The 16,230-nt window shown below is 41.9% G+C and overlaps 1 protein-coding gene across 3 annotated transcripts in view; it reads right to left on the reverse strand.

Annotated features, from left to right (window-relative positions):
* Nucleotides 1-15,020, reverse strand: part of CLTCL1 (clathrin heavy chain like 1) — a 104,156-nt gene extending 89,136 nt beyond the window's left edge. The window contains exons 1-2 of one of the 3 annotated variants that reach the window (XM_040465115.1): nucleotides 14,825-15,004; nucleotides 4,015-4,222 (exon numbers count right to left, since the gene is read on the reverse strand). In XM_040465115.1, the coding sequence (XP_040321049.1) occupies nucleotides 4,015-4,222; nucleotides 14,825-14,866 (250 nt within the window). In that variant the 5' untranslated portion in view covers nucleotides 14,867-15,004. Of the gene's footprint in view, nucleotides 1-4,014; nucleotides 4,223-14,824 lie in introns of all 3 variants that reach the window. The other 2 variants (XM_040465116.1, XM_040465117.1) reach the window with 2 other exon arrangements.
* Between the last annotated feature and the right edge of the window lie 1,210 nt (nucleotides 15,021-16,230).

Below are 16,230 nucleotides of genomic sequence, written 5' to 3' on the forward strand. Positions count from 1 at the left end.
CTCTACAGAGTCAGAAAACAGATCAGTAGCTGCCTAGGGCTAAGGATAGAAGTGAAGAATGACTGCAGACAGGAACAAAGGAACTTTCTGGGATAGCAGAAATTTTCTAAAACCAGAGCATGGTGATAGTTCCACAACTCAATAAATTTTTTAACACTGACTTTTATTTTTTATTTATTTTTAATTTTTATTTATTTATTTGAGAGAGAGAGAACGTGTGCAGGCACTTGGGGGAAAGGCAGAGAGAGACGGAGAGAGAGAATCTTAAACAGGCTCCATGCTCAGTGCAGAGCCCAACTCAGGGCTTGATCTCACAACCATGAGATTTTGACCTGAGCTGAAATCAAAAGTCAGGCGCTTAACCAATTGAGCTGCCCAGGCACCCTGACAACTCAATAAGTCTACTAAAAGTCACTGAACTGTACACTTATAATAAATGAATTTCCTGGCATGTAAATTATACCTGAAAAAAATGGTTAAGAAAGAAAAAAGTGACTGGATTAGAAGTTCAACTATAGGATAGAGGTACCTTTTAGTTTCAAATAGCCTGGGATCATATAAGAAATTTCCTCTAATTCAAAAACTTGTCAAGTTGTCACTAGACTAGTTAAAAAGGACTTGTTTTACATGAGGTACAAAATATTTAGTGACACAAAAAGAATTAAAAAAAAAAATAAAAGAGACCAACCTCCTTTGGGAATCAATCCTCTGTCAGATTCCAATTGTCAGGGTGAAGGATGTGCTACCACAAGGGGGTACCATCCCACCACCTCTCCCCTCCCCACCTGGGTCAAGTGCTAACTGCTAGGCTGGCACTGTATAGCCTATACTCAATCTACCTCTAAAAATTAAGAGGAAAGGTAGAGTTTGTAAAAAGAAACACAAATGACTACTCAAAGTGCTATGTTTCATAATAACAGTAAGAAATATACTCGGGCCAATAATGCAAGTAGTAAGGAAACTTTTTCTTTATAGGGGCATACAAGATCTCTGTCACATATTTGTCTGTTTTTACAACTTTTTAAAAATATATAAACCATTCTTAGCTTGGGGCTGTACAAAAACAACAGGTTACCTATCCCTCACTTAGAGTATTAATGTTTCATTAAGATGATGAGCAACAGATGAGGAATTCTACCCCCATTTCCTGTCAAGGGTAAAAATGTATCTCTGGTTTTAAAATATTCACTACAAAAGCATCAGTAGAGACAGTCTGAAGAAAGTGTGGTAAGTGAATCTGCTCCAGGCTTCTCCAGAAGGATGGGCAGTGGCATGGGCTGAGGACCTCAGGAGCTCTCAGCCAGATAAAAGGACAGACTGCAAGGCAGACCTTTTTAAAAAAAGAGGTACATCTCATGAAGAGCCCTTTTCCCATCACAAGACTTCACCAGCCAAAATGGGTAGTCTGTGAGATTTAAGACCAGGACCCTTGACTTCACTTTCATGCTTTCACACTGGCACCTATGGAACTAAGTCATGTGAAACAATAAAATTATAATTAAATCATCTCTGTAATTTAGCCACTGTACAAATATCTTTTTTTTTTTTTAAGACACTTTTGCTTATTTTGGTCTAGGGTCTTTGAAACACACCACCACCACTTGCCAAAAAATTGTACTACAAGGGTCCAAGGTTATCCTAACAGCCACAAGATTGTAATAAAAACAGAATACTTAAAATTATATAACTTTGGTTCCACAGCTCACACTTCCTCATGCAAAAGAAAATAGCAGTCAACTGCCATAGATGAAGCAATTCATATGAACACTGAGAATGGAAAAAAAAAAAAAAAGAGCAGCGCCTGCCATCAGGAAGCTGGCCAGACCTCACAGTCAAACCATACTGCTCTCCTAGTGGACATAAACCATCTCAGAGGACACCAACCTCAGACAAGTCCCTCTGAGACCATGATAAAGTGAGACAAAGCAAGTCTGCTTCAGAATCTTATCTAAGTACAGACAAAAACAAGGTAACTGGGAAACCCACAAAATACCAAAAAGCCATTCTCTTGGCTGAAATGCATGACTGCTACTTCTTTAACCAATTCCAGCTTTATCCTCACTCTAGTCTGCCCTTCCCCTATAGGTAAGATTTACTGAGACACCTAATCATAAAATTACCCCCACTTTCTAACAGCATCCAATCTTTCTTTTTTAATGTTTGTTTATTTTTGAGAGAGAGAGAGAGACAGAATGGGGGAGGGGCAGAGAGAGGGAGACACAGAATCTGAAGCAGGCTTCAGGCTCTGAGTTACCAGCACAGAGCCCAATTCGGGACTCAAACTCACGAACCATGAGATCATGACCTGAGCTGAAGTCAGACATTTAACTGACTGAGCCACCTAGGTGACCCTAACAACATCCAATCTATAGCAAACTCCTGTTTCCTTAGACCATCCCCCAAATCACCCAACTGAAGCCCAAATCCTACAAAAGTTTTTTTCTAACACTCTCTATTAATACTGTGACACCTCCCAGCTCCCCATGGTGTGATTTCTCTCTCACTTAAACAAGTAGTAAACCCAACTTGTTCAACTTCGGGTGTGTTGCCACTTTGGTTGGAGGGATTGAGAGCATGTAAATACCGAGTTCTCTCCACTCTCCTACCACACTCCAACAACTCCCTCTAGGAGATCTACAGTGCACACCGGTATAGAGAATCATATTAGAGGACCAGGAAGACTAAATTGCTGGTTGTCTCTCAGACCCGCTTAGAATACCAAACAGCAAACACCACAACAGATAAGGTCTCTCAAAAGTGTTGCAAAATAGGGGTACCTGGCTGGCTCATTTGGTAGAACATGTGACTCTCAATCTCAAGAGTCATGAGTTCAAGCCTGACATTAGGCATGGAGCCTACTTTTAAAAAATTAATTAACTAAAAAAAAAAAAAAAAAAAAGTACTGCAAACAGAAAATGCAGAAGAACCAAAACAATCATGAAGAATCCATAGGGGTGCCTGCGTAGCTCAATCTGTGAAGCATCCGACTCCTGATTTTGACTCAGGTCATGATGCCACAGTTCAGGGATCAAGCCCCACATTGGGCTCTGCTTCGAATTCTTTCTCTCCGTCTCTCTCTGTCCCTCCACCAGGGGCACTCTTGCTCTCTCTCTCCAAATAAATAAACTTTTTAAAAATAAATAAATAAATAAATCCATAAAAGTTAGCGATTTCTTCAATTAAAATTAGTTTACATCGTTTACACTACATGTTCAAAAAATACTTTGGTAAGAAATAGAGTTCACAGAAAAAAAGTCATTTGAATAAAAAAATTTAGCTATTTTTTTTTAAATAGAAAGGTTATAACTCCCATATGTCCATTTACCTACTGAAAGGACAAAGTAGACCCTATTTCTGTAACAAAACAGAAGCACAGGCAAAGCTAATATTTGGCATTCACAAATTTTAGCTCCAGAAAGAGTTTTCACTTTTCAAGGTAAGTGATAATACATTTTGCATTAAATATTAGCAAGTCCACTATATACATAATCCTTTCAATTTCCCAAATCATAGATTCTATATTCTCAAAGTAACTAGAAGATTTCAAGCATCCAACATCCCCCTGAGTTCAGGGGAAGTAAAATTCTATTAATCAACAACTATACTGTCCTCAATGTGTTTCACAAGAGAAGCAGTACCTTGGCATACTCTAGGATCCCTGGAGCGCCACTGTAAAGCAGCCCATTATGAGCTCAAGGGCACCACATAGCCCAACTGGTAAACATGTGCAGAGTAGTATTGGCCTTTCCAGATGTAGCAGCCATGAGGATGAGACACTGGGCATGCACTCCCTCACGTATGTAGCAGTATGCATGATGGCACAAAAAGCCCAGGTGCTCATGGGCCTCTCATTAAATAAGGTATGCAAAACAGCCTTGGCTAAAACTTTTGTAATTAAGTTTAGTATTATTGATGACACTTGGCTGTAAATTTATTGACAGCTGTCTGATATGTAAGGTAACAAATCAGGTAAAGTGAGGTAAAATTCCTTTCTGAAAATACTAACAGGCTTACCTTTCAAAGCTATCACCTTAGAGGCTGGATTCATGATGGCACTTTCTGCAGAGATGGGCCGTCTGATTGGTGCCATTGGATCACTCATGTCAACAATCACTACCTGTGCCTGCTCACCAACCTTTTCTCGGACACATATAAACTTATCAGATTCCATGGTCAGTGTGCTGAATCCAATGTTGGCTGGATTAATTCCCAGGTTTTGGAGCTAAAGAGAAAAAGAGAACATTTGATTAAAATTAAGTTTTTCCTCTCTGAAACACAGTATGTCTAGTCCATTATTTAGCAAAGTCTAACAGAAGGAAGAAAAGTAAAACAAGAGTTTAGAAAACCTTGGGGGCACCTGGGTGGCTCAGTCGGTTGAGTGTCCAATTCTTGGTTTCCACTCAGATCATGATCTCATGGTTCATGAGTTCGAGCTCTGTGTTAGGTTCTGCGCTGACACCACAGAGTCTGCTTGGGATTTTCTCTCTCCCTCTCTTTCTCTGCCCCTCCCTTGTGCTCACTCTCTCTCTTTCTCTCTCAAAATAAATAAACTTTAAGGAAAAGGAGTTTAGAAAAAACTTGGCATTAAATAACTGAGGCAAACATTGACTTGTGTTTCTATACCTTTAATAGGTACAGGCAATGCATCAACAGTAGGCTGTGAGTCAAATCTCAAGGGGCTTATAACCATACAGACTGATGAAAACACACAAGAATAAGGAAATGCCAGGAAGAGGGAAAGATGCCTTGAGCAATACAGACAGGTAGACATCAGCTGGGAGGGGGTGGAGGAGCCCACAAAGAATAACTCACAGATAAACCCACAGTTGAGGAGAGCCTCAGCAAGAAGGTGGTCTTGGAGAGGTGAAGGCAGGGGAAAAGAGAGGAAAGGAAGAAAACAAAAGCCAGTTTCTCCAAAAGCAAACAGTAACAAAGATCTAGCCAAGAGTTTTTCTTTTCCTTAAAGCAACCCCACATATCATATTTGATTTAATTTCTCAGTCAGTTTAAATATTTCTTGGCATGTCCAAGGAAAAGTCAACAGGTCTGGTACATCTTTGGAGGTAGATGGATTGCTTGACCTTGTGTAAAACTTAAATCAGGAACCTTTCTTCAAAGGTCACTTTTATACATAGTGCTTGGTTTAAATAAGAACCAAGTTTATTAATGAGATAAACTTCAATGAAAAACCCTGGGAAAACACACACTCAAGAGAACCATGCTTATATCTATAAAATTCCCCTGCCCCAATTTACCTTACAAGGCACCTTTGTTTCTAAACATTTTTCTGCTCAACCCAAACCTTACTGCTATTGACTAGACTCTTTAGTTACCCTGTGTGATCTTGTATAAAAGTTTACGCTAACAACAAAGATTGGGAACCACTTGTTAAAAATAATGATCAGTCTTTAGAAGAAGCACAGATGAGGCTATTCATACTGCCAGTATAATTTTTTATTCTATCATTTTATTCCCCAACAAACTCCTTAAAAGCAAGGATTATATCTTGTCTCTTGTGGTACAGATTCTAGCACATATTTAATATTCCAGCTGCTGAGCAGGCTGCAGGACAACAGGTCACCTTATCTGACCTTTCTGCTAACCCAGGAGGGAAGTATGCTATGCACAACTTACACTAGTACAACACAAGACTTTTAGGTTAAGAAATCTTCCCAAAGCCACAATGCTGATTAATGATGGAGACAGGTGTGAATAAAGCTTGTATTCTAAACCACAATACTGTCTTGTTTGAAATTCCCATTTTATTTTCACACATCTGAAGCAGGAGCTTAATGTAGTAAATGCAGTAGTATAGTGAATCAAAGTTGAGACTTTCTCACAGCAAGTAATTTTCATACATTAATTTCATGAGTACTGAACACATGCTACCTGCTAATCACTAACTCTGAAAACAGTAAGATATATAAGATACAGTCACACCATCCAGAGCACACAGACCATGGAGACTAACAATTATCAGTAGGTTGAACTATATGAAGTTGCTAATAGGGAGACAATGAAAAGTTCCTTTGGGGGCAGAGAGAGGGAGAGAAACAACAGCGTGAAAGAATGTTCCCAGGAGACCTACCTAGTCTTCCTTTTTTTTTTTTTTAATTAAATAAGCATTATACTATATAAGCATATAGTAACATTTGGAGAGCCCCCTAACACTCAAGCACCCAACACTGTTAAATCTTTACATTTCAAAAAAAAAAAAAAATCTTTACATTTCAGAGCCATACACTTAAGTGGGCCTACATTTTCTAAATTTTCACTTTATTCTTAGTTTGGGGATGTTGGGTTAATATGGCAATATTCTGATTTCAACTCCAAATATCATCAAGAATTTGTACCCAATCTCTTGAGTACAGTAAGTTCTTAAATATTAATGATTATGTCCAGTTCCTTACACAAAAGCATATACACACATTCAAGGTACTTGGAAAAGGTAAAAGTACCTCACAAAGGAAGACGCTGTTTTAACAGCTGAGAACAGTGTACCCAAAAATAAGTCAGAGACTATTAGAACTAGAAGGAAGAAGGTGGTTCTCAACCAGGGGTAGTATCCTGCAGTCTCTGGAAACAATCAGGGGCAATCTGAATTGTACAATGACTATAGAACACTACTAGTATTTAGTGGGCTGGGGCCAGGCATGCCAAACACAGGACAATCCCACAAAAAAGAACTTTTAGATATAAAATAGCAAATACCACTGAGTTTTACTCTATATGCAGAAACAGAGTCCCAGAGAAGTGGTGTGCCCAAAGTCATGTTTTCTCATTAGTTAATAGCTACAACTAAGGACTCCTGATTCCTATAATAATTATTCTGAAAGGCAACACAGCTACACATTTAAAACAACGTATATACAAGTTAAGCAAAAGTACACAAGATATTATTTAATCATCTTTTTCAGTTCTTAAGACCTGCAATTAAATGAATCCAAATTCAAATCTGACACTGGGGAAAACATAAAAAGAAATTACTCATCCGACAACTCTGTGGTTTCTATATTTAAGGGGCTTAGGGACAGCAGTATGACTGGGAAGGCTGCAGCTGTGTTTATACAGGGCTGTTGGTGAAAACACCAACTGACCATACCAAAGAGCCAGAATGTTCAGTTGCAATAATATCCCAGGTTTTCATGTCTCTTGTCTCTGAAGATGCTAGTCCTTTCTCCTTCTGTATATGTCTCCTCAGGCTCATTCACTGCCTTATCACAGTGCCCATCAGGTGGACATTCAATAATTAATTAGTAAAGAAGTTACTAGTTTTAGGCAGTCAAGAAAATAATTTAATTTTTAAAAATAGATTTTGTATGTCAAACTTACCACAAGCTTTCTCTTAGCTTAAAGAGGGAGCCTTGTAAATGAGGACCTATGAAGAATGAGGACCTATGAAGAATGACACAGAGGTCTTTCCTAGAACTATCCTAAAATTCTAAGACTAGATTAGTTCAGAACAGTTTAAAAACTACATCTGTGTAGTGCTTTACAGAACCTCTCTCAAATTACACCAATGTAGGTTTTCTGTATTTTAAAACCAACACATAAGACCCTATATTTATACGTGTTAAATGTCAACTAGTTGGATGCCTGCCTGTCAAGATCTCCTTGAATACTAATTTTGTCACTGAACTTTGCTAGCCCAGCTCTGCGGCATCCTTCTTCAGCCAGCCAAGAGTTATGGTAATCTCTCCCTGGCATGGAGGCCACCAGCAGGCCTTAAGCAAGAGAAGCAAAAGAAGAAAATATGGAATAGACTGAAAGCAACAGATTCAACAAAGAAAGCAATGAAATACTTACAGGATGGGGGGGGGGGGGGGGGGGGACAGGGTGTCAACAACTACTGCCCCAGAAGAATATCAGTAAGCAATACTGTCAAATATATGATGCAATCTTTATATAATCTTAAAAGAAAGATCTTCAAATTCTGTTAAGTTACAAAAGTAAAAGGGAATTTCATAGCAGGATTGAAAGAGATATGGTTTCCTTAATAGTGGTTTCTTCTGGGAAAAGGGACCCAAAGTTTGAACAGAAAGGTTTAATTTTCATTTATACTATTCTTCCTATGTGTATGTATTACTTTAAAACTTGTTCCAAGCAGACTTTGCCCCAGCTACAGAATGTTTAAGAAACTGGTGGAGAGGGACCTTGACTAAGATCTTAGTACATAGTAACTCTTTTAATCCAATAAACTCAAAAAGTACTGAGAATTTTGTGCAGTTCAAGGATTCTGAACATTTAAATATGTCCTATGATCATAATTTATTCTTCCAAAGAGGACTTGCCCAAATTCATTTTATTCATTCATTCATATATAAAATACATATATGTGTGTGTGTGTATATACACATACACACACACACACATACATACATACATACATACATACATACAAACAGGGAGAGACAGAGAGACAGCACACGAGCAGGGAGAGGAGCAGAGGAAAACACTCTTAAGCAGGCTCTATGCTCAGCATGGAGCTCAACGCAGGGCTTGATCCCATGTCCCTGGGATCATGACCTGAGCTAAAAGCAAGAGTCAGACGCTCAACTGACTGAGCCACCCAGGCACCCCTTGCCCAAATTCGTTTAATATTTGCTCACTTACCATACCACTGTTGTGGACAATCTCACAAAGGCTGACCCTTCCACACACCCTGGGTGACCACTTTGTAAATAAGAAAGTCAGAAGGTAAATGATTGGCCTAGTATCTACTTCCAATACAAGGATCATCAGTCTACCAACAGGCAAAATTTAATAGCTTACACAAGACCTTAAAAACATTTATATGGGTGCACAACAATTTCAGTACACAAAGAGCCTACTGTTGTTTGCCTTAGTGTACCAAAAACCGTTTCACAAAATGGCAACCTAAACCAAACATGTAGTAGGCTGTGAGTACACTGTCACCTTTCAGAGTGACTCCCCAGGGTCTCTCCAGCAGACGCAGGTGCTCATGAACTGTTTTCAGTTCAAGCTCAATCTACTCTTTAGAGTGCTGCCTTTCCTACTCACAAGTAAAAGGCTTCAAACAACAAACTCTTTCTTTAATTACGAATGACTAAAAGATTGATTCAATCCAGCTGCGTGTGAGACTCATCTGGAAAGAAAGGCCAAAGTCCTCACTTCTCAGAGATTCTGATTTAGTGTTTAAGGTAGGCACCTACAGAGATAGGCTGGGAAGCACTGATTAAGACTAGTGACCACCTTGCTCCTATAAGTAAATTATATGTAAAATAGACCACCTCGGCAGACTCTGTATCTGTTTTTTGTTTTTTTATTTTATTTAGACTCTGTATCGTTAAGAATATCACCTCAGAGATATGCTACATAATTGAAACCTTGAGGGAACATGTTTATATGTTCTCTGTTTATTGAGCTGTGCCACATTTCAAAACTCTTACAGCCATTCCTCTTCTGAATCAAGGTGTCATTAGTTCCTAGTCCTGTCTCTATTTTCAGCACAAACAGCAACAACCTTCAAACTTAGATATCCGAATATAAAAAAAGTTCAAACAGTACAGGGGCGCCTGGGTGGCTCAGTCAGTTGAGCAGCCCACTTCAGCTTAGGTCATGATCTCACCGTTTGTGGGTTTGAGCCCTGCATCGGGCTCTGTGCTGACAGCTCAGAGCCTAGAGCCTGCTTCAGATTCTATGTCTCCCCTCTCTCTCTGCTCCTCCCTTGTTTGTGCTCTGTCTCTCTCTGTCTCTCTCAAAAATAAATAAACATAAAAAAAAAGTTCAAACAGTACATATAATACAAGAAAAATATTTCTGCAGAACTAGTCTTCCTCTCAAAACCAGGGTGACAGGATAAATAAAGCTAAATAAATTGCTGCAATCTTAAGCTGAAGTGGAAGGAATGCTTTATTACAATGCATTAGATATAAAAGTACAGCTTCTGCTTTGGGCACACTCCTGAAAAATTGACTGTAGAATAAAAGTTCCTATACACTGATTTCTACTTTCCCACTGACCATTAGAAAACTATTGTTTTTCCTCTGGGGAAAATCTGGCCCAAGAATTTTCTTTAACTATAGTTTTACAAACAAAACACAAAAATAATTCTTTTATGAGGGGCACCTAAGTACCTCAGTCAGTTAAGTGTCCGACTCTTGATTTCAGCTCAGTTCATGATCTTGCAGTTTGTGAGATGGAGCCCCATGTCAGGCTCTATGCTGACAGCATGGAACCTGCATGGGATTTTCTCTCTCCCTCACTCACTGCCCCACTTCCACTATCTCTCTCTCAAAAATAAATAAACTTAAAAAAAAAAAAGAAAAGGATTTCCAGGGGCTCCTGGGTAGCTCAGTCAGTTAAGCATCTGACTTTGGCTCAGGTCACGACTCACAGTTTGTGGGTTTGAGCCCCACGTTGGGCTCTGTGCTGACACCTCAGAGCCTGGAGCCTGCTTCAGATTCTGTGTCTTCCCCTCTCTCTGTTCCTCCTCTGCTTGCTCTCGCTCTCTTTATCTCTCAGAAATAAACGTTAAAAAAATTTTTTTAAAGAATTTTCATATGAAACAAACCAAAATTAAAAACAGGAAAAAACCCAATTAGAGTCACAAATATTAAGTGATGTGATAGACAGAAACCATATTACTTAATGGGGCAGAAACAAAACGTCAGTGTGACAGGCAGGAGTACTCTCAACAAAGTAGACTTACAGTAAATTGTCACAGGTGAGCCATACAGAGTGTCTAGAAAGGCCTACCAACTTTGTCATTAGACAATCTACATTTTAACTAATCAGTCATCAGCTATACAAACATTTTAGTATGAAATTGACTTCATTCCTTCAAAGATCTCAGGGCCTATTATGTACTAGGCAGTGACAATACAACTGCAGATAGAAGGAGATCCTGAGCCTGCAGTCCAGTAAGGAAAGTGACCACTTATACACCATACAGTTACCTCCATCATGAAGGAAGCCTCAAAGCCATGGGGGCACACAGGAAGGGCTCCTAATTCTGACAAATCAGGGACAGCTTTCTGTCATTCAAGCAGATAGATACCAGAGGGCTAAGTAGGACTTGGCTGGGTAATGTCTGAGGGGAAGAATGTTCTGGAAAGAGGCAACAGCATGTGCAAAAGCCCACAGGTAAGAATACTGGGCTCCAGAGAAGGCCCTGGAGGACAAGATGGGGGAGCAGCAAGAGAGCTGAGCAGGTGCTGGATTAGGCAGGGCTTTACAGGACATTTGGGAGTCTGGCATTTTCATCCTGGAAGAAGGAAGCGTTCATTGATGAACTTTAAGCAGATGTTTAACCTCTGCGATCTCTTTCCCTGTGTGCTAGAAAACAGAGGGCAAGACTTGAGGTAGGTGACCAGAGACAAAGTTAGTGCAGTCATCTAGGTGAGGAATGTTGGCATAGTCCGGGGTCATATCAGTTATGATGAGAATGGCAGAATGATGCCCAAAATAAATAGAAAGAAGAACCAAAAGGTTAGGAAGAAGTCATGGCTGTCTCCTAGGTTCATGGCTGGACACTGGAGAAGATACATGTTTGGTGAGAAAGAAGAACCCTATTTTGGAACATGTTATGTTTGAAGAACCTACGGATCATGCAATGGCCTTATCTAACAGACAGTTGTCATAATGCCAATAACTGACAAGAACAGAACATTTTATTATGTACTGACACTGTCCCACACCTTATTTTATTACATTTATTAACTCAAAACCTCACAATAACTCTATGAGGTAAAAACTATACCTTTTATCTCTATATTACAATTACAGAGATGGAGGCACAAAATGGTTACAAAATTTCCCTAATTCACTTGACCAGTAAGGGCCTGAGTCCAGATTCAAATCCTTACATTTGGCTTCAGCCTGTGCTTTTCACCAAAGGCTGCTATTGTCTCTCCCACATGCATCTCTGAGGCTTAGCAAAAAATATGCAGCCTGCATGGAAACACTGAGCATATGGGAATACATACAAATCACCAGTAGAGCATACAGAATGAAAAGATAAAGGGGCTCAAGAAAGACCCCAGGCATATGCCTAAGAAGAGCCCACAAAGGAAACTGGGGAGTGGGCACAGAGGTAGGAGAAACCTTTGGGACACTGTGGTATAACCAAAAGCAATACAGAAAGGGACATGAGGAGGCAGTAAAGCACAGTGTCAAATGCATCAGATGTCTGTGATGCTGGGGTTGGAGTTTATTATTTTTTGTAGCAGGGATTGGCAAACTACAGACTGTTTTTGCATGGCCCAACTAAAAATGGGTTTTACATTTTTTAGATGGTTTAAAAAAAGAGGAAGGGGGTGCCTGGGTGGCTCAGTCAGTTAAGTGTCTAACTTTGGCTTGGGTCATGATCTCACAGTTCATGGGTTCGAGCCCTGCATCGGGCTCTGGGCTGGCAGTGCACAGCCTGCTTGGGATTCTCTCTCCTTCCCTCTATTTCTGCTCCTCCCCAACTCATGCTTTCTCTCTCTCTCAAATAAATAAATTTAAAAAAATGTTTATTTTTAAAAAAGGGAAAAATATGTGACAAGAGACAATATGTGGCCCTCAAAGGCCCAACATACCTACTATCTGGTCCTTTACAAAAAAGTTTGCATGACGACTTGTGACCTTGGCAAGAACAGGTGCAGGGGAACAGTGGAGGCAAAAATCAGACTGCAGGTTACTGAGGAATATAAGGGAAGTGATAGAAGGATAAAGTAATTCTTCCATGATGTCTAGCTGTGAGGTAAGAGCGTCAAGGAGATAGGAGAGAGGGAGAAGTTTGTTTGCCGTAAAGATGGAGGCGATACCAGGGAAGAAGCCACCACAAGGGAATGGATGAAAACATAGGAAAGAGAAGATGCTACTGAGCAAGGCCCTCCTAAAAGGGGAAGGATGTAGGATCTACAACACAGAAAAGAGGAGGAACCCCACTTTTGAGATAAAAGGAAGGCAGAAAAGAGTGACTGCAGACAAGTTTGTAAGGCTGCAGGCATGAAGGTGAGGAATATCTCAGTTTATGACTTTTGTTTCTCCAATCATCTGCTGCCAGCAAGGGGGAGTAACAGGATCAGGGATTTAAGGAACAAGCGGAAATCTTGAAATGTCTGCAGCTACAGAGTGTACAGTCTAGAAAAACAAGGAATGCAGAGCAACCTCAACACCCGGGTAATGCTGGAGACCACAAGCCACATTTACATGACCTGTATGCTGCAAGCCACAACTATTTTCCAGATAACAAAATGTATCGCTTCAAGAAATGAACTTCGATAGGAATTTAAATGCCTTGCAGCTTACTTGCCTTTCGAAGAGAACATATTTATGTGGCTAAAGCACAGGCTTTGGAATCAGAGATCAGGGTTAGAACCCAAACTGTCACTTATTAGTTGTGTAATTTTACTTGAATTACTTAACCTCTCTGTGTCTCAGTTATGAGAAAGATTAAATGAGATTTATAAAATACATTAATATAGTGATTTACAAAAGAAATGGCTCAATAAATGATCATATTATTATATCATTATAATGAGCAACAATGATAGTATTTTGATATTTCACATTACTGTCAGGAGATGGGTATTCAGGAGACTTCTACCTCCACACAACTGCAGCTATATCACTAACCAAGTGACCGCAGCAAGATACTCTGGTTATCAAGTTTCCAATCTGCATAATAAGAGGATCTGACTGTCACTATCAGGGCCTTTCCCATTTGGATAGAGTTAGAAGTGCTCTGTGCTGTGAAAACATGACCTTCCAATCCACCCCATTCCTTGGAATATCACTGTGTAGTACAAAGACCTGAGTCTGAATCCCTCTCTTGTTTGCTGAATGACTGGACCACTTATTTGACATCTTTGTGCCTTGATTTCCTCACCTAGAAAATAAAATAAATCATATGGATCTTATGGGATTGTGATGATTTAACAAAAAGCATAGAGACAATGGAAACTATTCATCTAGCCCCCACCTCCTCATCTATAAAATGAGAATCATATCAGCCTTCACAGGTGTGACATGTGCGTGTGATGTGAGTGAAACTGTACACTGTGCCAGTACAGAACCCTTGGTCAAACACAGGCAGCCGATCTATTTTCGTGAGGCACAACTCTATTAGGAGAACTTAAGATACAACAAACTGAGACCTCATTAAAAAGCTAAACTTGGGGAGGGGGTATCGCATTAAAAGGTGTTATGAAAACACACCATGCTCCCTTTTCCTCTTTGGTCACACGATTTAACCATCCTTCCCCACGAGACCACCCCAGTGGCTGGGGTAGTCAACAGAGGCAAACTCAGGTGTAAGGGTCGAGAGATGCAAAAACGGGGAAATTAGGCTCAGACACAGATTTTAGTGGTATAAAGCTTGCGACTAGAATCCGTGTGCACCGCTCGTCAGTCTGGTTAAAGCTCCCATAGGCACTGAAAGGGGACATTTCGGCAGATCTTCGGTTCCCATCACCCGGCGCTCTCAGCCTGCATGCCATCGAGGTCGGAGCCGCCCAGAATGGACTATCGTCGCTACCGGATAACGGGTTTCTGCGTCCAGCACACCTGGCGGGGCCGCACGTGTGGGCCACCGCGCCCTCCCACTGCACCGGCCGGCGCGCCTCGACACCGGCCAGCACTCCCGCCCCACCACCCGCCCCCCCCCCCCCCCCCAGCCCGCCCCAGTCTGGGCGCTGCGTCGCCTCCACCCGAGTAGGGGTCGAGGGCCAGGGGCTGGAGGTCTGGGCAGCCGGCCAGTCAGCGGCTCCTGCCGGGTCCCTAGAGAGGTAGGGTGGCGGGGGGCGCGGCTGACATACGGAGCGCTCGACCCGCAATGGAGTCTGCCCGGCCTCGGTGTCAAGAGCCCAGGCCTCACCTGGAAGTGCTCCTGGAAGCGGATGGGGAGGATCTGCGCCATGGCGGGCGCGGTGCCGAAGCGGCAGCGGAGACAGAAGCGACGGTGGCGGTGGCTGCGGTGGCGGCAGCTCCCCTCACGCTCTCAGACGAGCGGCGGCGGCAGCGGCCGCGCAGGCGCATTACCCCGGCCCGCGTCCGGCACGCGCTCCCTACCGCATAGCCCCTGCGCGGAATCACTCCGCCCGCCGCCTGAGGGTCCGCGAAAAGTAGTTCCGCGCGTAGCCGCACTTCCGGCACCTGGGAGTAAGACCGGGTATGCCCTTCCCTAGGGTGGTGGTCACGGCTGGTGTGCGCGGGAGAGTGGAGGGGTAGTAAACTAACGCCTGGCCGATGGCCTGGGCAGGTGTGCGCGGGAAAGTGGAGGGGTTCCGGGCTAACCCCTGGCTAGTGCCCAGGAGGGTGTGCGCGGGAAGATCGACTAAGTCTCTGGCTGCCGCAAGCCAGTGCTCAGGGCAGGTGTGCGCGGACGGGGACTAGGCGTGGGATGCCCTCAGCAAATTTCCTGTGGGATAGGGTTTTCAAACAGGTAAACCAAGACTCGGGACTGCCCTTGCCTAGAGCCTTCCATATATAGGGGGTGGCGGGCAATGGGGGAAGTTCTACCTCAAACTCTGGACAGTTAAGAGACACCCTTTTATTCAGGCACAGATGTCCCAAAACCACCGCGAAAGGAATCTCAGAAGTATGTGTACCCCGCTCCTGTAGGGAATCTTTCCTGGCTCATGCAGTTTCTAGACAGTGCTATATGAGAATATCAGTGCGGAGAGCCTGCAAAGATCACATCTAGCAGCAGATGACCGACCCAAGGCCACTGAGGGTCACCTGGATTGTCTGTGGTCACGCAATAGTAGTAGCAGTTCCGGAACTAGAGTCCACACCTGCTTTGCCCAGCGGTCAGTTGCTTTCTGAGGCACCATTTGACGATGTGTTTTGCATGCAGATGGCTCAGCTGCAAAAAAGAGGTTTGTCAGGGAAGGGAAACCTTTGGTATTCCGTGTACGCATTCCCACAGTGTAATGGATACCCTGTATGCTTCATGTTGCTCACTGGTAATTTTAAGAAATTAATAGTCAACCGTGGATGACACAGTGGTTGTGCAATTATTTGCTTTATAATCTAGTATCATCCAAAAATGTGTTAAAGAAGAAAACAGACTGCTTACTTTCAAATTAAATCTCTTTTCCAGTGTCAGCCAAAACCTTTGCAGACTGCCCTTTCAACATCTGTGTAGCCTCATCATCTAACAATAGAGCTGAATTTTGCCATGGGTAGTACTACTCAAATCTCTCCATGTTGGCAGTAATGCCTATGACCCCAAGTACTCTGTACACCAAATGCTTTAATATTAATAGTATCATTCCCTAA

Source organism: Herpailurus yagouaroundi, unplaced genomic scaffold (genome assembly GCF_014898765.1).
Source record: "Herpailurus yagouaroundi ecotype Mexico unplaced genomic scaffold, PumYag 545, whole genome shotgun sequence".
Classification (NCBI taxonomy): domain Eukaryota; kingdom Metazoa; phylum Chordata; class Mammalia; order Carnivora; family Felidae; genus Herpailurus; species Herpailurus yagouaroundi.